This window comes from Neoarius graeffei, chromosome 21 (genome assembly GCF_027579695.1).
Source record: "Neoarius graeffei isolate fNeoGra1 chromosome 21, fNeoGra1.pri, whole genome shotgun sequence".
NCBI classification, from domain to species: Eukaryota; Metazoa; Chordata; class Actinopteri; order Siluriformes; family Ariidae; genus Neoarius; species Neoarius graeffei.
Genome location: NC_083589.1, coordinates 2,847,532 through 2,871,479, shown reverse-complemented (window position 1 = coordinate 2,871,479; position 23,948 = coordinate 2,847,532). Strand labels below are relative to the sequence as shown.

General features: G+C 43.9%; 2 protein-coding genes across 2 annotated transcripts in view; both read right to left on the bottom strand.

Moving 5' to 3' along the window:
• LOC132869650 (deleted in malignant brain tumors 1 protein-like) overlaps positions 1 to 9,535 on the bottom strand; it is a 139,725-nt gene extending 130,190 nt beyond the window's left edge. The window contains exons 1-6 of the mRNA XM_060902942.1: positions 9,478 to 9,535; positions 8,933 to 9,253; positions 8,455 to 8,774; positions 6,349 to 6,352; positions 3,336 to 3,363; positions 1,594 to 1,859 (exon numbers count right to left, since the gene is read on the bottom strand). Coding sequence (XP_060758925.1) covers positions 1,594 to 1,859; positions 3,336 to 3,363; positions 6,349 to 6,352; positions 8,455 to 8,774; positions 8,933 to 9,253; positions 9,478 to 9,535 — 997 coding nt within the window. The remainder of the gene's footprint in view (positions 1 to 1,593; positions 1,860 to 3,335; positions 3,364 to 6,348; positions 6,353 to 8,454; positions 8,775 to 8,932; positions 9,254 to 9,477) is intronic.
• LOC132870175 (scavenger receptor cysteine-rich domain-containing group B protein-like) lies at positions 9,395 to 17,807 on the bottom strand. Its single transcript, XM_060903756.1, has 7 exons — positions 17,720 to 17,807; positions 16,627 to 16,656; positions 14,542 to 14,583; positions 11,303 to 11,611; positions 10,763 to 11,071; positions 10,293 to 10,601; positions 9,395 to 10,084 (listed from the first exon to the last, which is right to left on the bottom strand). The coding sequence occupies exons 1-7, from the start codon at positions 17,775 to 17,777 to the stop codon at positions 9,762 to 9,764; spliced, it is 1,380 nt and encodes a 459-aa protein (XP_060759739.1). The 5' UTR covers positions 17,778 to 17,807; the 3' UTR covers positions 9,395 to 9,761.
• Between the last annotated feature and the right edge of the window lie 6,141 nt (positions 17,808 to 23,948).

Genomic DNA, 23,948 nt, shown 5'->3' with positions numbered 1-23,948 from the left:
CGAACTACACACTTCCTCTCTCTCTCTCTCTCTCTCACACACACACACACACACACACACTTATTTTTGTTAAATCAATCACACACATGCATGCACGTAGGAAGGGGGGGGGTTCAGGAAAGTGCGCACACACACACACACTTGCACCTGCACTAAATCAGAAGCTTTAATAGATGTTTATCAGCAGAATTCTGCCTTGACACCACATGGACTCCAACTGCACACTTCCTCTCACACACACTTATTTTTATTTATTTTTATTTATTTGTTTTAAACAAATAAATCTCACTGGATTTGGGGAAAATATTACTTTAATCCCTGAGTGTGCACTGAGGTGTGTATTTTGTATTGAGTGATTTGATGAATTGCATGCAGTAAATTTCAGCAACAGGTTTAAATAAAATACAATAAGTGTGATGGAGATCAGTTCACATCTCAATCACCTCTTTGAGTGGAGCTTCTGTTTCGTCTGGTGATGTATCTGTGGTTGATCTCCTCATAGACTGTGTATCTCCTGTTGATCTCCTCATAGACTGCCTCAGACTGAGTGTTACACCTCAACTTGGAGACTTCTGGGAGTGGATAATAATAATAATAATAATAATAATAGTTTGTATTTGTAAATAATTCTGAATACCAATTTTAAATAAAGTGTGTGATTGTAAATAATCTCATCTCATCTCATTATCTCTAGCCGCTTTATCCTTCTACAGGGTCGCAGGCAAGCTGGAGCCTATCCCAGCTGACTACGGGCAAAAGGCGGGGTACACCCTGGACAAGTCGCCAGGTCATCACAGGGCTGACACATAGACACAGACAACCATTCACACTCACATTCACACCTACGGTCAATTTAGAGTCACCAGTTAACCTAACCTGCATGTCTTTGGACTGTGGGGGAAACCGGAGCACCCGGAGGAAACCCACGCGGACACGGCGAGAACATGAAAACTCCACACAGAACCCAGGACCTTCTTGCTGGGAGGCGACAGCGCTAACCACTACACCACCGTGCCGCCCCATTGTAAATAATATAATCCAATAATAGAGTTGGTGTTGTAGAGAAAAGAAAATGTGTGAATGTGTCGTACCTCTCCTGAGCGCTCTGTTCTGGTAAAACAGGAGCAGCAGAAGCACTAAGGCCAGGAAGAGCAGCGTTCCCAACACAAAGAGAACCAGTGGAGGGCTGGATGGAGCTTCAGCTGATGGAGAAGTTTGAGTGGGTCTTACTGAAATCAAAAACACAGAAGAGGATCTCGATACGACACTGTAATCATAAATATTTAGAAAAATACTGAACAGTAGCAATTATTGTACTGGAACAAATATACAGACCTGATGTGGTGGTGGTGATGGTGGGTGTCATTGTGAGCACAGTGGATTTGCCTTTATTTACAGAAAGAAAAAAAATCTGGTCATACAAATAAACACTCAGTAAATCAGGTTTATGACATGCTGATGAGTATTACTGTTTCGGTTCTGAGCTTTCAAGCTCGCAGAAATGATTATAAATAAAAGTCATCAAGTCTTAAACACAGAGAAAAGTGTCATGATCAGAGAAAGAAAGCTGAAAATTTAGTGCACCCCTCTGACCTGCACAGGTGACTCCAGCATGAGAGCAGTCAGTGTGGTTCTTCAGGGAATGATGACAGTCCCACAGGTGAATCTCATCCCCTCGACACTTCACTCTGTTCAGCCAGATCGTCTCTTCACCAGAACCAGTAACATTCCTCTCAGCTCTCAGCGCCGACCCACAGCCCAGCTGTCTGCACACCACCTGAGCGTTCCTGATGTTCCACTGATCATCACAAATGGAGCCCCACGTAGCGTTATGATACACCTCCAACCCCCCAGAGCAGCTTCCCTTATCTCCCCTCAGCCTGAGAGACCAGCGCTCTACATCACACACATGAGGAAAACACACCCACGCTGAAGAACAGCTCCAGTCACACAGCTCACTACAACACAATGATAATACAACCTTATATTACACTGAACATGGGCTCGTTTACCAAAAACACTTTCTGAGGTCTTCTGAAAAAGAATCTCATACCAACTCCATATCCAGGTGTTTACTTTGATGTGTTATTCATAAATAAAGGAATGAATTGCTGCTGAATGAAATCATGTAAAGCAGTAAGATCAGCTTTGGGTTCTGTTGACTGACTATCTCTGTTGGTTTAATTTTCATGAAATGGGAGTGTAGTGGTGGGGGTGTGGTTAAGCATTGGTTTGTGAATCGAGGGTGGGGCCAGGGAAGGTGAGTGGCAAAAGGGTCATATATGTTGTCAATTAATGTTGTGTGTGTCTGTTTCAGTGATGATGGAGCAGAGAAGAGGAGGGAGAGACTGAAGAGGTGTGGTCTCTCCTGATGAGAGCATGTGTGTGAGCGAGCTAATGAGCTTTGTGAAGCTGAAAAGCAAAAGAAAATAGCAAAAATCTAGTCTGTGTTGATATCATCCTCTGCCTGTCTGTGCTTCAATATTCTACACACCCAAGGATGCACTACAGTAGCATCGAAACCCGGGACACTGAAGGAACCACCCATGTAGTCCTCCCCACTCAATGACCTAGTCCATGCCCTCACTGTCACCCAACAGAGCCAGCACCATGTGCTGATTGCCCTCTGAAAGTAGGGACAGTGCTTTGAAGCCTTGTTGCTGGCTCAGCAGAAAGATTGCCAGGTGTTCCGGCACCTGCTCATATTGCTGGAGTTCTTGACAACCACTGTTGTGGACCCATCCCAAGTCACGGTCGTGAAGATGGGGCCACATGGTGGCTTGGATGCCTTCAACACACTGTTTGAGCAAGCAACCAAGGCATGGGGGGGTGGTCGGTCGAGCAACATGTGGCTTGTCTACTACCGCTGCTGTCTAGAGAAGCCCAGCTCCCCACCGACAGTCAGCTCAATTACATCAACTTGAAGCAAGCCATCTTGCAGTGTGTAAGCCGTTCCCCGGAACAATACTGTCTGCACATCCACACACCAACACTGCGGGAAGTTTGTTGGCCAGTTGCTTTCAACCAACAGCTCCGGGATGCCTTCTGGCAGTGGCTGAGAGCAGAAGACTGCGACGCCGAGGGGCTCATCAACGTAGTGGCACTGGAGCAGTTCATCTCATGGCTGCTCGAAGGTTCAGCAGAGTGGGTTCAGCAGATTGGGTCCAGTGCCACCACCCAGTGTCACTGGATCAAGCAATCAAGTTGGCAGAGGACTATTTGGCGGCGGTTCCAGTGGCAGGCAGACATCATGCCTCTTCTCTCTCTATTTCTACCCTTCTCTCTTTCCCCCCACACCTCTTCCCATCCCTGCCCCATTCCCCCACCACAGAAACAGGGACCAGCCCCCCTGCAGCTGGCTCACTGCAGCAGCGGTGCCCCCCTCCCTTCTTTCCCTTCTGTGTCTGTGTCTTCTCCCCACCAGGTGAGTGATCCCCAAATTGCCAGTGCAGAGGTGAAGCCTGGACTGGTATGTTGGCACTGCAGGAAACCCAGGCATGTCCAGGGCAAGTGCTCTGCAATGGAGGTGGGGGCTGTGGTCTGGAATCCCTGCGTGCCAGAGACTGCCCTCAATCAGGCTGTGGTGCATCACATAGCAGTGCATATTTAAGGGGATACATATCACATGTTGTGGATTCCGGATGTAATCAGACCTCAATCCACCAAAGCCTGGTTCAAGGTGAGGCATTGGGGACAGCACAAGTGGTGAAAGCTTTGTGTGTACACCAGAATGTTCAAGAATATCTACTAGTGTTCATCCACATTCTATTTTGGAGTGAGAAGCACAGTGTAGAGGCAGCAGTTAGTCCATGCCTCACCCACCCATGAATTCTGGGGATAGATGGACCATGGAGTAGTGGGTGGGTCCTGTGGTAACATGTCATGGGGGTTCTGGTGTGGTATTGACTGGGGAAGCCATTTCAGAGCAGTCCATGTTAGCATTGCATCAGAGTGATATGAGGAGTGGCCCACCCCTCCTCTCTCTGTCCCTCAGGGATTGCCTCAAGGATTTCCCATTAGAACAAATGTAAGATGAGACTCTGCATCATGCCTTTTACCAAGTGAGAGTAATTGATGTCCAAACTCTCCAGCCAAATGCAACAGCCTCTTTCCCATACTTTGCAATTATTAAAGATATGTTATACCAAGTGACATAGGACACTCAAACCCATAAACAAATAGCCCAATTATTAATCCTAAAGAGTTCTAGGGAACTTCTAGTCCATGTGGCTCAGTTTCACCCAATGGCTGAACACTTGGGTCAGGATAAGACACTAACCCGAATAATTGCCTGGTTCTATTGGCCAGATATTCACAGGGATGTCCATCAGTGGTGTACGGCATGCTGTGAATGCCAGCTGGTGAATCCAGTGGCTACTCTAAAAGCACCCTTGCACCCTCTCCCTCTAATCGAAACTCCTTTTGAAAGAACTGGCATGGATCTCATCGAGCCAATGGATCAGTTGGCAGGAGGATATTACTTTATTTTAATCTGAGTGGACTATGCAATGTGATCTCCCAAAGCAGTCCCGCTGTGTAACATTTCTGTATGCAATGTGGCAGAGCCAATATTCAAAATTATCTCCCAAGTCAGGATTCCCAAAGAAATCCTGACTGACCAAGGCACTACATTCACATCATGCACACTTTGTGAGCTATAGGAGTTATTGCGGATTAAAACCACCCACACCAGCGTATATCACCCACAAACAGATGGCTTGGTAGAACAATTCAACCAAACACTTAAAAACCTAATTCAGAAGTTTAAAAGCGAGGGTGTACATAATTGGGATAAATGGCTCAAGCCCCTGTTATTTGCAGTACAAGAGATCCCACAAGCCTCCACAGGATTCTCCCCATTCAAATTATTATATGGGTGTAAGTCTCGTGGCATCTTGAACGTGCTGTGGGAAAATTGGGAGGAGGGACATTCGATCTGTAAAAACAAAATTCAGTATATTCTCAACCTGTGTGAAAAGCTCCAAACACTCAATCACTTAACCCAGGAGAATTTACAGCAGACACAAGAATGTCAAGCTCGGCTGTACAACAGGGGCATGCGCCATAGAGCATTCACACCAGGAGATACTTGTATTATTGCCCACTGCAAGCTCGAAATTGATTGCCAAGTGGCAAGGGCCTTTTGAGGTCATACGGTGAATCGGGGATGTCGACTATAAGGTGAGGTGAACGGATGGGTCAGGGCACAACAAATATACCACCTCAATCTGTTAAAACTTTGGAACAAGGGGGTCCCCATGGCATTGGCGGTTCTGGACAGGGCGGAGCTCAGGCCAGAGATCAAAATGCAAGTCACTATTCAAGCTACTCCAGTCCCTTGTGGAGGCCACCTCTCACTGCCCCAACTTATGGAGGTTGCCAGGTTGCAAGCAGTGTTTTCCCAATGTGCTCTCATCTCTTCCCTGCCACACTTACCTCATCAAACACCATATTGAGATGCCCCCAGGGGTGGTGGTATGTAACCACCCATACCACTTGCCTGAACACAACAAAGCGGTGGTTCAGGACGAACTCGAGGCCATGCTTGAAATGGGAATAATCGAGGAGTCCCACAGTGATTGGGGCAGCCCGGTGGTCCTCGTTCCCAAGACCGATGGGTTGGTCTGTGTGGACTATATAAAAGTCAACACAGTGTCTACATTTGACACATACCCAATCGCTTGCATTGATGAATTGCTTGATCGATTACACACTGCTTGGTTTTACTCGAAACTGGATTTGACAAAGGGATATTAGCAGATCACCTTGACTCCTCTATACCAAGAGAAAATAGCCTTTTCCACACCGTTTGGCAAACACCAATTCATCACACTTCCTTTCAGGTTATTTGGCACTCCCGCTACATTCCAGCGGCTCATGGACAAAATCCTCTGCCCCCATGCTGCAGTCTACTTAAACAACATCTATAACATATAGCAATAATTGGCCGCAGCACCGAGAACAGCTTAAGGCTGTCCTGAAGTCACTGAGGTGTGCGGGCCTCACAGCAAACCTGAAAAAGTATGCGATTGGGTGGGTGGAAGTATGGTATCTGGGTTTCCACTTGGGTCATGGACAGGTGCGTCTCCAAATTGACAAGACTGCAGCAATTGTGGCCTGCCCGAGGCCCAAGACCAAAAAGAGGGTGAAACTGGGGCTGGCTGGCTACTTTTACAGGTTTTACAGGTTTAAAGGTTCATACCTAACTATTCGGATGTCAAAAGCCCACTGACTGATCTCACTAAAAATGGAGCACCAAAGCCGGTCCAATGGACAGAGCAGTGCCAACAGGCCTTCACCAAGGTAAAAGCTGCACTGTATAGGGGGCCACTTTTACACTCCTCTGACTTCTCTCTCCCTTTTATTTTGCAGACTGACACGTCGGACAAGGAGCTGTTCTGTCCCAGGAGGTGGAGGGCAATAAATGTCCAGTGCTGTACATCAGCCGCAAGCTCTTGATGTGTGAAAGTATTTACAGCACCATCAAGAAAGAATGCTTGGGCATCAAGTGGGTGGTCCTCACCCTCTAATACAACCTGCTGGGCACCCTTTAACCCACTGTTCTGATCACACCCTGCTCCAGTAGCTCCACCACATGAAAGATGACAATGTTCAGATCATCCATTGGTATCTATCCCTCCAACCTTTCAAATTCGAAGTGGTCCACAGGCTGGGGGTGCAGATGGTGGTGATGGACTCCCTGTCCCATCAGGGGGTCCACTGCCGGCCAGACAGCTCCCTGGCCTGAGTCGGGTGGTGGGGATGTGTGGCAGCAGGGGCATGGTCAAGCATTGGTTTGTGAATAGAGGGTGGGGCCAGGGAAGGGGAGTGGCATAATGATCATACTTTTTGTCAATTAATGTTGTGTGTCTGTTTCAGTGATGATGGAGTAGAGAAAAAGAGGGAGAGAGCGAAGAGGCAATGTCTCTCCTGACCAGAGCATGTGTGTGCACGCATGCATGTGTGCGCAAGCTAAAGATCTAAGTGAAGCTGAAAAGAAAAAGAAAATACTGAAAATAAAGTCTCTGTTGACATCATCCTCTACCTGTCCGCACTTCAGTATTCCACTCAACCAGTGACGCACTACAGTGAGGAAGAATGCCCTCAGGATGGTTATGAGAGAAAATCCATTCAAGTCCTCAGAAAATGATTTTATAAACACATGAGGAAATATCTTCTGTCACTAACAAATGCAAATGAAGAACAGTACAAAAAGCTTTTCCTTATCTATCCTTACTTGAGCAATGTGTCTGAGAGGGAAATGAAGAGCACTTTTCTCGTGGATGGAGAGACTTTCCATCATCTGCAGGAATAAAATACATGCATGAATGAAAAGGTTTCACATGCACGTTCATCTCTCAGAGCAGACTTTCCTCAGACTTTTCACAGGATTTTTTTACCAAATACACTTTATATTTCAGCAACATTAGTTATACACTATTCACAATAAAGCACTGCAATTTATGGCAATAGACAGAACCAGAAAAATCTGAATCCACCCACCTGTACAAGTAATATGAGCTACCTCATTAAGATTATTACAGCTGTTCTGTCCCCAGGGTGAAGATGGACACTGCCACAGATTAGAGTCGTGTTTCCTACACTTCAGATAATCCAGCCAGTTCGGAGCAGATTTTACTCTCGCTGCAGTGTTTGACAGACTGCCACGTCTTCCACAGTTCAGCTCTCGACACACCATGTTTACTGTCTCATCATCCATCTGATTGTGACACACATTACCCCAGGATCCATTGTAGAACACTTCCAGATTCCCCTCACAGCCCTCCGTGAGTTGGATCTCGTTATACTCTTGTGGAAGAAGAATGATTCATACTGAATTAAAGATGTGTAATATCTTCTCATCTCATGATGTCCAGCTGCTTTATCCTGTTCTACAGGGTTGCAGGCAAGCTGGAGCCTATCCCAGCTGACTACGGGCTAAAGGCAGGGTACACCCTGGACAAGTCACCAGGTCATCACAGGGCTGACACATAGACACCAACAACCATTCACACACTCACATTCACACCTACAGTCAATTTAGAGTCACCAGTTAACCTAACCTGCAAGTCTTTGGACTGTGGGGGAAACCGGAGCACCAGGAGGAAACCCACATGGACACGGGGAGAACATGCAAACTCCGCACAAAAAGGCCCTCGCCAGCCATGGGGCTCGAACTCAGACCTTCTTGCTGTGAGGTGACAGCGCTAACCACTACACCACCGTGCCGCCCAATATTATCTTTAAGTAAAAAAATATATTCAAGATGCATTACATTCTTAACCCCTTTGGAGAAAAGGGAAAATGCTATGCAACTTCATTTGTACAATTGTACACATTATTTCTGAAGGGGATAAACAGGTCCTTACTCATGTTGAATTTCAGGAATTTTGGAGCTCAGTTTTGAAACACAGACACGTCCATATTTAACAGGTTTAATCTCAGTCATCACACTGTACCTGAGCACACGACTCCTACATCCTCCTGGTGTCCACATTCACCCTCTTCACACAGCTGATATCTGCAGTTCCACAGGGACGTCTCTTTCCCCTCACACTCCACCTCATTCAGCCATACAGGCCCAGTTCCAGGACCAAACCAGGCCGGTATGTGGGTACTGAGGGCCTCTCCACACTGCAGCTGTCTGCACACCACCTGTGCATCCTCAATATCCCACGAGTCATCACACACTGTCCCCCATGAGCCGCTGTGGAAAACCTCCAGCCTTCCTGCACAGTCTCCACCAGAACCAACCAGCCTGATGGACCTGGGGGCTGGGTTAAAGATTTATTTAATTTAATAAAGTATATAAAACTAATATACCTTTGTAGAATATTTGATTATTGTGTATCTTTAATATAACACTTTAGAATGATAAAACATTTATTCCTGTTGTTAATCACTGCTCATTGGTTGGTGTTGTGCTGCTTACCTGAGCAGGTGATGTACAGCTGTTCCCCAGAGCTGCAGTTGACAGGTTGTGTACTGCTGCAGTTCCCCAGATGAGCTTCAGTCCCAGAGCAGCTGAAACCCGTTACACACATGTGTTTGTGTTCAGTGGTGGATGGAGAGGAGCGGTAGTTCAGCACAGAGCCACAGCCCAGCTGTCTGCAGAGCACAGACGCCTCAGACAGACTCCACGAGTCCAGGAGAACTCTCCTCCAGTCCTGCCTGAAATAAATCTCCACCTCCCCCTGACACTTGCTCCCTCCAGACAACCTCACTCGCCCCTCATGAAATGCCACGGATGATCCTGAAGCAGAAGAACATGGTTTAAATATTCTAATGAACACTGACTTTATTCACTAACGTGGTGTATGTGATGTTAATATCTCACCATTACAGATGACTCCAGCATCGTGTTGATGAGAGCATGCAGCTCGACTCCATGATGAGATGCCACATTGTGAGAGGTGTGTCTCATTCCCCTGACAATCAAACACATCAGCCCAGATGGGGTCATGCCCCTCCCCAAACCAGTTGACCTCCACCACAGCCACAGCACTCCCACAATCCAGCTGTGCACAGAGAACATCTGCAGCTCTCCTATCCCAGCTTACAGCACAAACTGTGCCCCACTCACTGAGGTACTGGAGCTCCACTCGACCAGAACAGGAGTCTGGTCCGTTCACCAGCCGCGCCCCTGTGTAAGCTTAACAAACAGCCAAGAGCTTGGTGAAAGAGGAAAATTAACAAAGGCAGCTTAAAGTTTGATTGACAGATTTGTGGTCTCTATTTAAACAGAAGTTAAATCATGATACTTAACCAGAACATATTAATCCCACATCGTTGTCATGGGAGCAGGTTGAGTGTTTGAGTGAAGATGATGTTGGACAGAAGTAAATCCCAGATTCCTTTCCTCTACACTGAAGCAAATCTGTCCACACCTGACCCTTCCCTCGGCCAAAAGCAGCTGATCCAAGCATCTCCACAGGAATCCCACAGCCCAGCTCTCTGCACACAACCTCTGCATCCTGCTGGTCAAAGTCAGCATCACACACTGTGGACCAGGAACCTCCATGAAGCACCTCCACTCTCCCAGAGCACCGGTGAGGACCAGCAGAAAGTCTCGGCATTCTGTGACCTGGGTTTTATTTCATTGTGTCAATATTGTATAAATTTTCAGCAAAGTCAGAATATCAAGAAATCATTCCAATATAGTCACAAAATGCTTTATATTTAAATAAAATAAATATTTAATTCAACTTAATGATGGAATTAAACTCATGAACTTAATCATGTTAATAATTTAATTAGTAGTCATCTATTTTTTTTTAAATAAATTAGTTTACCTGAGCAGGTGACTCCAGCATCTTCACCATGACCACAGAAATTTACACCCCACCCTAGTGAGCCGCATTGCTTCAGTGTTGACTCTGATCCAATACAGTCCACATAATCCATCCAGATTGGTCCTGATCCTGGTCCAAAGTAAGCCTCACCCCACACATTTACAGGCTCCCCACAGTGTAGCTCTCTACACACCACTGCAGCATCATCCATATCCCAGTCATCTCCACACACTGTTCCCCACTGACCATTATGAAGAACCTCCACTCTCCCAGCACAGGGACTTCCACCATTCAGCAACCTCAGACTGTCTGAGAGAGAGAGAGAGGTTTTATTTAATGTTATTGTTTGTCAGGACTTTCTCTCTCTCAACATTTAATTACATTTAATGGAATTATGTACTTAAAATGAGTTAAATTGATCATGTTAGTAATTTAATTAGTTGTAGATTTTTTTAAATAAATAACTTTACCTGAGCAGGTGACTCCAGCATCGAGACTATGATCACAGTTATGTTCTCCCCACCCTCGTGATCTACAGTTCTTCAGTGTCATCTCTGATCCATTACAGTCCACATATTCCATCCAGATTGGTCCTGATCCTTGTCCAAAGTGAGTCCCATCCCACACATCGACAGGCTCCCCACAGCGCAACTGTCTACACACCACTGCAGCTTCTCTCATATCCCAGGAATGACCACACACTGTTCCCCACTGACCATCATGAAGAACCTCCACTCTCCCAGCACAGCGGCTTTCACCATTCACCAACCTCACACTGTCTGAAGGAGAGAGAGAGAGAGAGAGAGAGAGAGAGATGCTTTGTTATTTTTTGTTTTTTATGAGGACTTTAGGTGGTAAAGTCAATGATCATTTTAATACAGCGGTGGTCAGAAGTTTACAATCTCTGTCTCTCTCTCAACACTTCATTCAACTTAATGTAATTATGTAATTAATCATGTTAATAATTTAATTCCATTGTGATCTATTTTTTTCTAAATAAATTAGTTTACCTGAGCAGGTGACTCCAGCATCTTGACCATGATCACAGACATTTACACCCCACCCTCGTGATGTACAGTTCTTCAGTGTTGACTCTGATCCATTACAGTCCACATAATCCATCCAGATTGGTCCTGCTCCTGGTCCAAAGTAAGCCTCATCCCACACATTTACAGGCTCCCCACAGTGTAGCTCTCTACACACCACTGCAGCATCTGTCATATCCCAGCCATTATCACACACTGTTCCCCACTGACCATTATGAAGAACCTCCACTGTCCCGGCACAGTGACTTCCACCGTTCGCCAATCTCACACTGCCTGAGAGAGAGAGAGGGGTATGAATAGCTATGTAATATTTATTATATTCCTGTTTTTTTCTGATGAATTATGAGGACTTTCTCTCTCTCTGGTGCCTCATTCACCAAGCTGGATATGAATGATTTAGGCATAAATCATTCTTATACAGTGGTACTTGAGAGTTTGTGAACCCTTGAGAATTTTCTATATTTCTGCATAAATATGACCTCAAACATCATCAGATTTTCACACAAGTCCTAAAAGTAGAAAAAGAGAACCCAGTTAAACAAATGAGACAAAAGTATTATACTCAGTAATTTATTTATTGAGGAAAATGATCCAATATGACATATCTGTGAGTGGCAAAAGTATGTGAACCTCTAGGATTAGCAGTTAATTTGAAGGTGAAATTAGAGTCAGGTGTTTTCAATGATCATTTTAATACAGCGGTGGTCAGAAGTTTACAATCTCTGTCTCTCTCTCAACACTTCATTCAACTTAATGTAATTATGTAATTAATCATGTTAATAATTTAATTCCATTGTGATCTATTTTTTTCTAAATAAATTAGTTTACCTGAGCAGGTGACTCCAGCATCTTGACCATGATCACAGACATTTACACCCCACCCTCGTGATGTACACCCTCGGGATGACAATCAGGTGTGAGTGGGCACCCTGTTTTATTTAAAGAACAGGGATCTATCAAAGTCTGATCTTCACAACACATGTTTGTGGAAGTGTATCATGGCACGAGCAAAGGAGATTTCTGAAGACCTCAGAAATAGTGTTGTTGACGCTCATCAGGCTGGAAAAGGTTACAAAACCATTTCTAACAAGTTTGGACTCCACCGATCCACAGTCAAACAGATTGTGTACAAATGGAGGAAATTCAAGACCATTGTTACCCTCCCCAGGAGTGGTCGACCAACAAAGATCACTCCAAGAGCAAGGCGTATAATAGTCGGTGAGGTCACAAAGGACCCCAGGGTAACTTCTAAGCAACTGAAGGCCTCTCTCATATTGGCTAATGTTAATGTTCATGAGTCCACCATCGGCAGAACACTGAACAACAATAGTGTGCATGGCAGGGTTGCAAGGAGAACATTGCTGCTCATCTGCAGTTTGCTAAAGCTCATGTGGACAAGCCAGAAGGCTATTGGAAAAATGTTTTGTGGACAGATGAGACCAAAATAGAACTTTTTGGTTCAAATGCGAAGCGTTTGTTTGGAGAAAGGAAAACACTGCATTCCAGCATAAGAACCTTATCCCATCTGTGAAACATGGTGGTGGTAGTATCATGGTTTGGGCCTGTTTTGCTGCATCTGGGCCAGGACGGCTTGCCATCATTGATGGAATGATGAATTCTGAGTTATACCAGCGAATTCTGAAGGAAAATGTCAGGACATCTGTCCATGAACTGAATCTCAAGAGAAGATGGGTCATGCAGCAAGACAATGACCCTAAGCACACAAGTTGTTCTACCAAAGAATGGTTAAAGAGGAATAAAGTTGATGTTTTGGAATGGCCAAGTCAAAGTCCTGACCTTAATCCAGTCAAAATGTTGTGGAAGGACCTGAAGCGAGCAGTTCATGTGAGGAAACCCACCAACATCCCAGAGTTGAAGCTGTTCTGTACGGAGGAACGGGCTAAAATTCCTCCAAGCCGGTGTGCAGGACTGATCAACAGTTACTGGAAACATTTAGTTGCAGTTATTGCTGCACAAGGGGGTCACACCAGATACTGAATGCAAAGGATCACATACTTTTGCCACTCACAGATATGTAATATTGGATCATTTTCCTCAATAAATAAATGACCATGAAAATATTTTTGTCTCATTTGTTTAACTGGGTTCTCTTTATCTACTTTTAGGACTTGTGTGAAAATCTGATGATGTTTTAGGTCATATTTATGCAGAAACATAAATTCTAAAGGGTTGACAAACTTTCAAGCACCACTGTAAGTATTTCTAGGAAAAAAAAAAATCAGAAATTATTGATAATCCAGTTAATTCTGAAAAACACTTATCCCAGTCATGTTGTCAGTGCGTTTGAATTTACACATCTGAAACCTTGATTGGTCAGCTTCTAATCATGTAATTTACCGCATTTTTGTTGACAGATTATATATAATCTCAAATTAATCCAACGTCAAAAGGAATACACACACAAATTTATTATTTTTAGAACTTTCATTTCATATAGGCCTAAACTGCATTCAGGAGTTCTTACATATATAAAGAAAGACAGCAAGTCAATCCAAATCCATTTTTAATTGAATAATGCTTGTTGTTAAGTCAAGATGAAATGCCGCTGTATAAAATGAGGCAGATGTGACTCAATTTAGATGTGACTCAATTTAGATGTGACTCAATTTAGAGTCACCAACTGGTGACTCTAAATTGACCGTAGGTGCGAATGTGAGTGTGAATGGTTGTCTGTGTCTAAGTGTCAGCCCTGTGATGACCTGGCGACTTGTCCAGGGTGTACCCCGCCTTTCGCCCGTAGTCAGCTGGGATAGGCTCCAGCTTGCCTGCGACCCTGTAGAAGGATAAAGCAGCTAGAGATAATGAGACGAGATGAGATGTTGTGCTGAATGAACAACGCTGAATTCACCTCTGTAATTTCTCTCCATATTTGGAGTTTTTGGTGCTGTGACTCCACTGGATACACATTTTATACTGGGAACTTGGGAGTTGCCAAATGTAAATAATCTGTGGTGTGCACACTCCTGGTCATTTCCAGGTGATTACCATTTATCAACATAAATATGCAAATTCAAAGAAAATTAATGTTTATGAAACTCTTCATAAATCTGACAAAAAAAATGTTCAGTTCACTTTAGCTGACCCAAAGGTTTACACACAACTTGAATCAAAGAGTCATGAATGAGACCCCCCCTCCCCCCCCCACACACAAACATGAGAAAATAGCCATATTATTGTCCTACCGGTCATAGTACCGTCATCAGCTGTGATCTCAGGTTCATCGTCTATACCAAACACAGATATTTGAAGTTTCCATTCAGTGGTAAAGTCAGAGTGATCATTATAATACAGTGGTGGTCAGAAGGTTACATGCTCTCATCATGGACATTAATGTCATGGCAAGATCTGGCTTTCAGTTATTTCTTTGAACTGTTCTTTATCTGTGGCAGAATGAATGTACAACATCTTCAATAGAAAAAAAAAACTAGAATTTGGTGCACAAGTTTTAGTTTATTTTTGGGTTTTCTGAAATCAACACAGGGTCAAAATTATACATACAGGGTCAACACTAAACATGCACCTATCTAGATTATTAATTCACTGGTGCTGAACATTCCAGAATGTCATTTAACTTGCCAAGGCCACTTAACTTCCTGTTAGTGATGATGACTGACTCCAGCTGGTAGTTTCTCTGTGCACAACATAAAAAGGATTTGTTTGACAAGTACAATTTACTGGGAGGTGTAGCCACTTTGCCAGGTGAGGAAGAAATGGGTTCAGATGGTTAGGAACAGCCCAGGAACTACCAAGGCACAGATCTGCCATGAACTGGAAGCTGCTGGAACACTGTCTACCATCAAGCAAGTTTTACATCACCATGAACTGAGAGGCTGCTGCCCAAGAAAGAAACCCCTGCTCCAAAATCAACAACTTTAAGCTCAACTAAAGTGTGCAGCTGACCACATGAATAAAGAAAAGCCTTCTGATGGAAAGTTTTATATTCATATGAGACAACGATTGACCAGAGGTATGAGTATGATGAGTAAAGGATGAGTAAAGGTGAGCAATTCAACCCCAAGAACACTGTACCAACTGTTAAGCCACTGAAGTATGGTTCAACAAAGTGGATGGAGTAATGAAGGAGAACTATCTCAGAATTCTTCAGCATAACTCAACCCAGCAGCTGCATCATTAGAAACTTGGACAAAATTGGGTGTTCCAGCAGGACAATCACCCCAAACACATCAATGTTGGTTGTGGAGGATAAAGCAGGATAACATTAAGCTTTTGGAACGGTCTGACCTCAATCCTATTTAAAATATGTGGAGTGTTCTTAAAAGTCAGGTCCATTCTAGGAAACCAACAACTTTAATTGAATGAAGAGTGGACAAATATCCAACCAGAATTTAGCCATTAGTTTGTTGATGGCAACCAAAAGTGTCTGGTTAAGGTAAAACTTGCGAAGAGACATTTAACCAAATAATAAGTGTGCTGTAAAATAAATAGGAATCTCATCATCATCTGTAGCTGCTTTATCCTGTTCTACAGGGTTGCAGGCAAGCTGGAGCCTATCCCAGCTGACTACGGGCGAAAGGCGGGGTACACCCTGGACAAGTCGCCAGGTCATTACAGGGCTGACACATAGACACAGACAACCATTCACACCTACGGTCAATTTAGAGTCGCCAGTTAACCTAACCTGCATGTCTTTGGACTGTGGGGGAAACTGGAGCACCCAGAGGAAACCCATGTGGACAACTTGCAAACTCCGCACAGAAAGGCCCTCACCGGCTATGGGGCTCGAACCCGGACCTTCTTGCTGTGAGGTGACAGCGCTAACCACTACACCACCGTGCCGCCTATAAATAGGTTCACTAAATTGTTTTTTTTTTCTATTAAATATGTAGTTATGCAATCATTCTGCCACAGAAAAAGAACAGTTCATCACTGAAAGCCCACACTGGAAAAAAAAAATGATACCTTAGCAAGTGAAAATATCTTGAAAATAGTTGAAACGATCAAGCATTTCCTATGAGAAGAATACAAAACACCAATTCTGAGATTATTAAAACTAGTTCTAGATTGCAACCAACTTCTAAGATGTCTTATCAAGTAAAAATATCTGTCCATGCAACAATATAATTTCACTAGTATTGAGTAATTTTCTTCTCAAATTCAGCTTTCAATTGTTTTGCAGTGCAATAGTGCCATGACATTCATGTCCATTATAAGTGCCTGCAAACTTCTGATGGAAACTGTAGATAAATGTTTATACTGTTTATTCTTCATTTATTTATTCCAAAAAAAGAAACTTAACAGAAACCCACCGTATTCATAATCGGAGTCACCACTGAAATCTAAAAAGTAAAGTGTGACAGACAATAAAATTTATTGTATACAATGGGATCCAAAAATCTGAGTGCACAAGTGAAAATACTCCTTTTTTGCATTCTTTTCTAAATTTAATACAACAATTTTCATTACAAATTATATGAGTGACATCTAGAGAGAAAAGAGGAATCCTTGAAACATTTACATGAATTTCTGAATTTTAGTTTTTGCTCCAGCCCCTTTTTTTGCTTTTCTGATTCTATAATTTATGTAAAATCTGATGAACAATTTTACATCAAATCCACTGGAGTGTCATCTGATCACACACTCATTTAGAAAAAGAGATTATACATAAAGAAACTGACCCCCTTTTTTTTTTTTTTTTACAAAGCAGTCGACATGGTCAATATCACATTTGCTCACATTTAAATAGGGACCTAAACTGATGCTAAATATTAAATATTCAAAATATTGAACATTTACATTCTTTGTTTTAAATGTTTTAAATTTGAAAACCATCTGTTTATTTCCAATAATTTCAATGACTGGAGAACTGATGGGTATGATCACTAAAATCATTCAGACACTCTCTCAATAAGTGGGTCTGTTTTTACTATTTCAAAGACAAAAAAAAATCTCACACGAAAAAATATTACATTTTATCATACCTGTCACACTACTGTCATTGACTGTAATCACATATTCATCATCGAGACCAAAACACAGATATTTGAAGTTTCCATTAGGTGGTAGTTATAGTGATCATTATAATACAGTGGTGGTCAGAAGTTTACATCTCTCTCTCGCTTTCTCTCTCTCACACACATGCACACACCCTTGTGTTAGTTTAGTTCTTTTTACTCACAAATAATAATATTTATAATTGATGCCTCAGAAAGAAAAAAAAAACAAAGGATGATATGCATTTGCTCATCTACAGCTTTTAAAATTTGGTACCAATCAAAGTTTCACTGTTTATAAAGTTATAATGGCTCCAGAAAACTCTCAGATCTCATGAGTAAAAATCATACTTCCTGTTGAAGTGAGAAGTGTGTGTTGTTTTAGCGTGAATAATCAGTGCGTTCTTACCAGCAGCTGAGAGAATGAGTGTGGATGAGAGAAGGAAAAAACTCAGACAGATTTCCATCTCCCTCCTTGCTGTACACGATGTGTTCACCTCCACTCACCCAGAGAGACTGAGAGAAGTGTGTCCCCTCACTCAGCCCCCTACAGAGAGAGAGAGAGAGAGAGAGAGCCACCAATCATGCTCACTGTTACCTTATTAGAAAGATGAGAGGAAATCTTCACACAGCCTCAAGAACAAATCAGATGAGGCAGTTTTCACTTTCTCCATATATATCAAACTAATGTCAGTGCTGATAAGCAGAGCTCCTCCTTCCAGCTCTGAGATGTGTGACTGCTGAACAGAGCTCCTCCTCCTGCCTCTGAGGTGTGTGACTGATGAACAGAGCTCCTCCTCCTGCCTCTGAGGTGTGTGACTGCTGAACAGAGCTCCACCTCCTGGCTCTGAGGTGTGTGACTGATGAGAGTCAACCACATCACAAACTGATTTCACAGAATGGAAGCACTCAGCTGTTGTAGAGCATTAATGCCTGACAGCTACACAGAGCAGATACACACACTGATAAACCACTGCAGCACACTGCGACTACATCAGCTAAACATACCTTCTACACACACACACACATACACACACTATGTCAGCTAATATATACCTTCTACACACAAAAATACATTTAAAATATTAATCAGTATTGCATGATATAATATTATATGATTTAAACTATTTCTAACTTTTTATTGAAGTTTAACATGTACTGTATGTCCTCAGCATTATCAGACATATATGGATGGATGTGGGATGGATAATGGATGGATGATTATTTATAATAAAATTTCAGTCCACTAGATGGCAGTAAATCACTTCCAAAGTGGGATTTCTGGTTTATGAAATGTGTTTTTCACTTAATGCTGAGGGTGCTGTAAGGATGCTGCTGAATTAATAATAATAATAATAATAATAATAATAATAATAAAATTACAATATTAAAAATATTAAGGATTTTTTATGATGTTCAGAAATAAATTTATATAAATAGAAATGATCACACACACACACACACACACACACACACACACACACGTGTATGGATATAATGTATTATATAGGATCACAACAAAAATTCTCCTCTCACATAAAATTAATCTGACATCCGTCATATCACTCAACTACTGACCCTGGCTATCCCCCATAATGCATTGTGGGAAACAAGTGATGATGTAGTTATGCTTGTGGGCTATTGAACCACATTGCATAGTTCAATAGATATGTTGTGGTTTCTCTGGAGAAAGACTTTAGAATATTTATTTAGAATATTATTTAGATTATTTAGAATAGCCATTTAACCTCACTACATGTCTTTGGACTGTGGGGGAAACTGGAGCACTTGGAAGGAGAACATGCCAACTCCACACAGAAAGAACCCCCATCGGCTGCTGGGCTCAAAGCCAGAACCTTCTTGCTGTGAAGTAACAGTGCTAACCCTAGCACTTTATCTTAACTGACTCAAATTGTTAAGGCAAGACACTACAGGTAGAAATGACAATTTTGGCCACAACAGTCTGTCCATCCATCCATCCATCTGGAGCCACTTATCCTGTACAGGGTCACAGGCAAGCTGGAGCCTGTCCCAGCTGACTATGAGCGAGAGGCAGGGTACACCTGGACAAGTCACCAGGTCATCACAGAGCTAACAAATAGAGACAAACAACCATTCACACTCACACCTACCGGTATGGTCAATTTAGAGCCACCAAGTCGCCTCACGTGCATGTCTTTGGACGGGAAACTGGAGCACCCAGAGGAAACCCACACAGACATGGGGAGAACATGCCAACTCCACACAGAAAGATCCCCCATCGGCTGCTGGGCTCGAAGCCAGAACCTTCTTGCTGTGAAGTAACAGTGCTAACCCTAGCATTTTCTCTTAACTGACTCAATTTGTTAAGGCAAGACACAACAGGTAGAAATGACAATTTTGGCCACAACAGTCTGTCCATCCATTCATACATCGATCCATTATCTGTAGCCACTTATCCTGTACAGGGTCGCAGGCAAGCTGGAGCCTATCCCAGCTGACTATGGGCAAGAGGCAGGGTACACCTGGACAAGTCGCCAAGTCATCACAGAGCTAACACATAGAGACAAACAACCATTCATACTCACACCTATGGTCAATTTAGAGCCACCAATTTGCCTAACGTGCACGTCTTTGGACAGGAAACTGGAGCACCTGGAGGAAACCCACACAGACACAGGGAGAACATGCAAACTCCACACAGAAAGGCCCTCATTGACCACTGGGCTCGAACCCAGGACCTTCTTGCTGTGAAACGACAGTGCTAACCTCTACACCACCATGCCACCGACCACAACAGTCATTTCTTAAAAAAAAAAAAATATTATATGTACAACATTCACTTAATGTATTGTTTGTTTACATCCACTCACTGCCATATTATCTGAAACTTCGTGACTTTGATGAAGGCCTTGAAGACCATGACTGTCTTTACTAAATGCTAAGTAGTTCTCTGTTCCCGATGCCATAATTCCTTTCTGCAGAGGTGAGTTTCTTTGAGAAAAAGGCCATTGGGTGAAGCTTGTGTTTCTCACCGAAGCGTTGAGACAAGACTCCTCCTATTCCTGTATCAGAGGCATTAACCGCGAATGGCTTGATTGGGTCAGGATGCTGTAGGACCAGGGCAGAGATGAAGGTGTTCTTGAGCTGATTGAAGCCCTCCTCTACTGAAGGGTTCCATTGAAGGTGCTTGTGTCCCTTCTTAAGCAGGGCCATTAGGGGAGCAGCAATTGTGCTGAAGCCTCTAATAAAATGACAGTAGAAGAAGTTGGCAAAGCCTAAGAAACATTGAAGCTCCTTTATGGATGTGGGTACTGGCCAGGACGTGACTCCAGATACCTTGGAGGAATCCATCCTGACTCCTTCTGCACTGATGATGTAGCCCAAAAAGGAGATTTGATTCTGATGAAATTCACATTTCTCTGCTTTCACGTAGAGATGATTGGCCAGTAAACATTGGAGGATGACTCTGACATGTTCCAGATGACTTTTCTCATCTGGAGAGTATATCGTCCATATACGCAATCACAAACTTGCCTAGCATGTTCCTGAGCATGCCATTGATCAGACACTGGAACATGCTTGGTGCTGAAGAAAGGCCATGGAGCATTACCCTGTACTCAAAATGGCTGGCAGTTGTGCTGAAAGCGGTCTTCCATTCATAGCCTTTCTTAATCCTGATTAGGTTGTAGGCACTATGTAGGTCAAGCTTGGAGAAGATCTTGGCAGATCAAAGTTGTTCAAGGGCAAAAGGAACAAGAGGAAGAGGATAGGGATATTTGACAGATACTTGATTCAATCCTCTATAGTCTATGCATGGCCGGAGGCCACCACCTCGTTTCTCCACAAAGAAGAAGCCTGCTGATGCCAGTGACTTAGTAGGATGTATGTAACCCTGTTTGAGGGCTTCTTGGATGTACTCCTCCATGGCAGAGCATTCCTTTTGAGAAAGGGGATAGATCCAACCATGTGGAGATGATGTGCGTGATAGAAGATCGATGGCACAAACATAAGGTCGGTGCAGTGGTAGCCCACAGTAGAAGCAAAGACTCCCTTTCCTCCTTTCACATTCAGCACATTTCAGATGGGTGTGAGAAACCTCCATCGGTGTAGAATCCTCAGAGGGCTGGACAGGTTTGGAGTTCTCCTTGAGCAAGGGTCAGTTGGTCAGCAAATGATCCAGTCATATTGCTGGGTCAGTGAGGGAGTCCAGCATTAGTTGTTTATCTCTACATGCCAGTTCACTGAGAATTTCCAGATGGAGACCTTGGTGAAACACCTCTTTTAGTGCCAGATCATTCCAGCCACTGGCTGCTGCTAGCATCCTGAAGTTGAGGACATATTCAGCAACTCCTCTGGAACCCTGTGAGATAGTGAGCAGACTTTCACTGACTTCAATTCCCTCAGGTTCATGGTCAAAAACTCTGTTGAACAGCTTGAGGAAACATTCATAAGAAGTAGTGTGCTCAGTGCCATTTTTCCATATGGCGTTCACCCACTGTAGCACTTTGCCAGTGAGAAATGACAGAAATTTAGCGATATTGTGTTCATCAGAGAGATTAGGCATAGTAGAGAAGTACATGGAACACTGAAGTACAAATCCCTTACAAGCAAGAACATTCCGGGCATGTTTCTCCAGAATGAGGAGTTGTAATGCGGAACTAGGAGAAGCCTCAGGATATGTTAGGAGGGCCTGCGACATCACAGCTGCAAGCTGTTGAGGTCTGCAAGCATCAGTTGATGTTCTCCTGGAAGTCATCCCTGAGCATTCAAAGCAGTTTGCTTCGCCTCCTCTGCTGCATCCACGATAGGAAAAGTATCCCGTCAGAGTGCAGGCACTTACGGATGTACTCGTATGTGTAGGGGAGAGCAGGGAGCAAACTCAAAATGAAGCCAAATTGCAAAACAAGAAGCATGGTCAAAAGGCAGGCAAGGGTCAGTCAATTGGCAAACAGGGCAATAAAGACAAGATAGGCAACATAAACAAAGAGAGATAGTCAGGGTCAGAAATACTAGCGTCAGGCAGAGATAGAAAGGCTTTCTATGGACTGGAGAAACACAGAATGATACTTCACATTGAAGGTGTGACAGAGAGAGGCTTAAGTAGTGTGGCTGATGACTTGTGAATGAACGACAGCTGGTTTCAATAAGCCATATTTGCATGTTCTACCCATCATCTGTGTGGGTTTCCTCTGGGTGCTTCGGTTTCCCCCACTACGTGTTAAATGTTCCATCACCTTTTTAAACCCTGGCCAGTCAGTTCCCAAAATCAACGAGTGGGTGAGACTAGGATTAACTGCCGCCTCTATTCTATGCATTTGGCCCCAGAATAGAATACAGACAGACACTAAGGGATAATTGTGAACATTTCCGTGCACACACAACACTTTCACCGCTTATGCTCTCCCCAATGCTTCACCTTGCACCAGGTGTTGGTGAATTGAGGTCTGATTACAACCAGAATCTACCAACGTGTGATATGTATCCCCTTGAACACTTATAGGTATGTGATACATTCAGGCCCAATCGGGGGCTGTCTCTGGCACATCATGGATGCGGATCACAGCCTCCTCCCTTGCGGAACCCTGATTCTGGAGATGCTTTGGCTCCCTGCCATGCCAGCATACCAGCCCAGGCTTTCCCTCTGCACCAGTGTTATGGGCGTCACTCACCTGAGGGGGGGAGGACACAGACACGGAAAAGGGAGACAGGAGGATACCACAGGTGTGACAGGCCAGCTGGGGAGGAGCCAGCCCCTGCTTCCACGGTGGGGAATGGGGCGAGGGAGAGTGAGAGAGAGAGAGAGAGAGAGAGCAAGAGAGAAGAGAAACAAGGAGAGGCACCTTTGCCTCATCTTCCTGCCTTCGGAACAGCCACCAGATGGTCCTCCACCAACTTGATGGCTCGCTGGAGCGATGCTAGGCGATGACACTGGACCCATTCCGCCATTCCTTCCAGAAGCCGAGATATGAACTGTTCCAGTGCCACCAGGTCGATGATCCCGTCGGTGTCGCAGTCTTCTGCCCTCAGCGACTGCCAGCAGGCATCCCGGAGTTGTTGGCCAAATGCGAACGGTCAGCCGACCTCCCCCAGTGTCAGCTTCTGGAACCACTGGCAATGTTGTTCCGGGGAGTGGCCAACCCACTGCAAGATGGCCATCTTGAAGTTGGAGTGGTTGAGCCTGCTGTCGGCAGGGAGCTGCTGCGCTGCGAGCTGTGCCTTGCCTGTCAGGAGTGGGAGGAGGTGGGCCATGCACTGCTCGATTGGCCACCCCCATGCTTGGGCCACTTGCTCGAAGAGAGCGATGAAGGCTTCGGTCTCGTCATACAGGCCAAATCATAATCATTTATTTATTGAGGAAAATAATCCAATATTACATATCTGTGAGTAGCAAAACTATGTGAACCTTTGCTTTCAGTATCTGGTGTGACCCCCTTGTGCAGCAGTAACTGCAACTAAACATTTCCAGTAACTGTTGATCAGTCCTGCACACTGGCTTGGAGGAATTTTAGCCCATTCCTCCGTACAGAACAGCTTCAGCTCTGGGAAATTGGTGGGTTTCCTCACATGAACTGCTCGCTTCAGGTCCTTCCACAGCATTTCGATTGGATTAAGGTCAGGACTTGGACTTGGCCATTCCAAAACATTAACTTTATTCT

Bases quoted from the DNA above. Each gene is read 5' to 3' on its own strand.
- LOC132870175 (XM_060903756.1), bottom strand. From the start codon at position 17,777: ATGGAAATCTGTCTGAGTTTTTTCCTTCTCTCATCCACACTCATTCTC. The intron at 11,612-14,541 runs GTAGGACAATAA...TCTCTCTCTCAG, and splicing joins TGATGACGGTACTATGACCG to GCAGTGTGAGATTGGCGAAC. The intron at 10,085-10,292 runs GTAAACTAATTT...AATAAAACCCAG, and splicing joins TGCTGGAGTCACCTGCTCAG to GTCACAGAATGCCGAGACTT.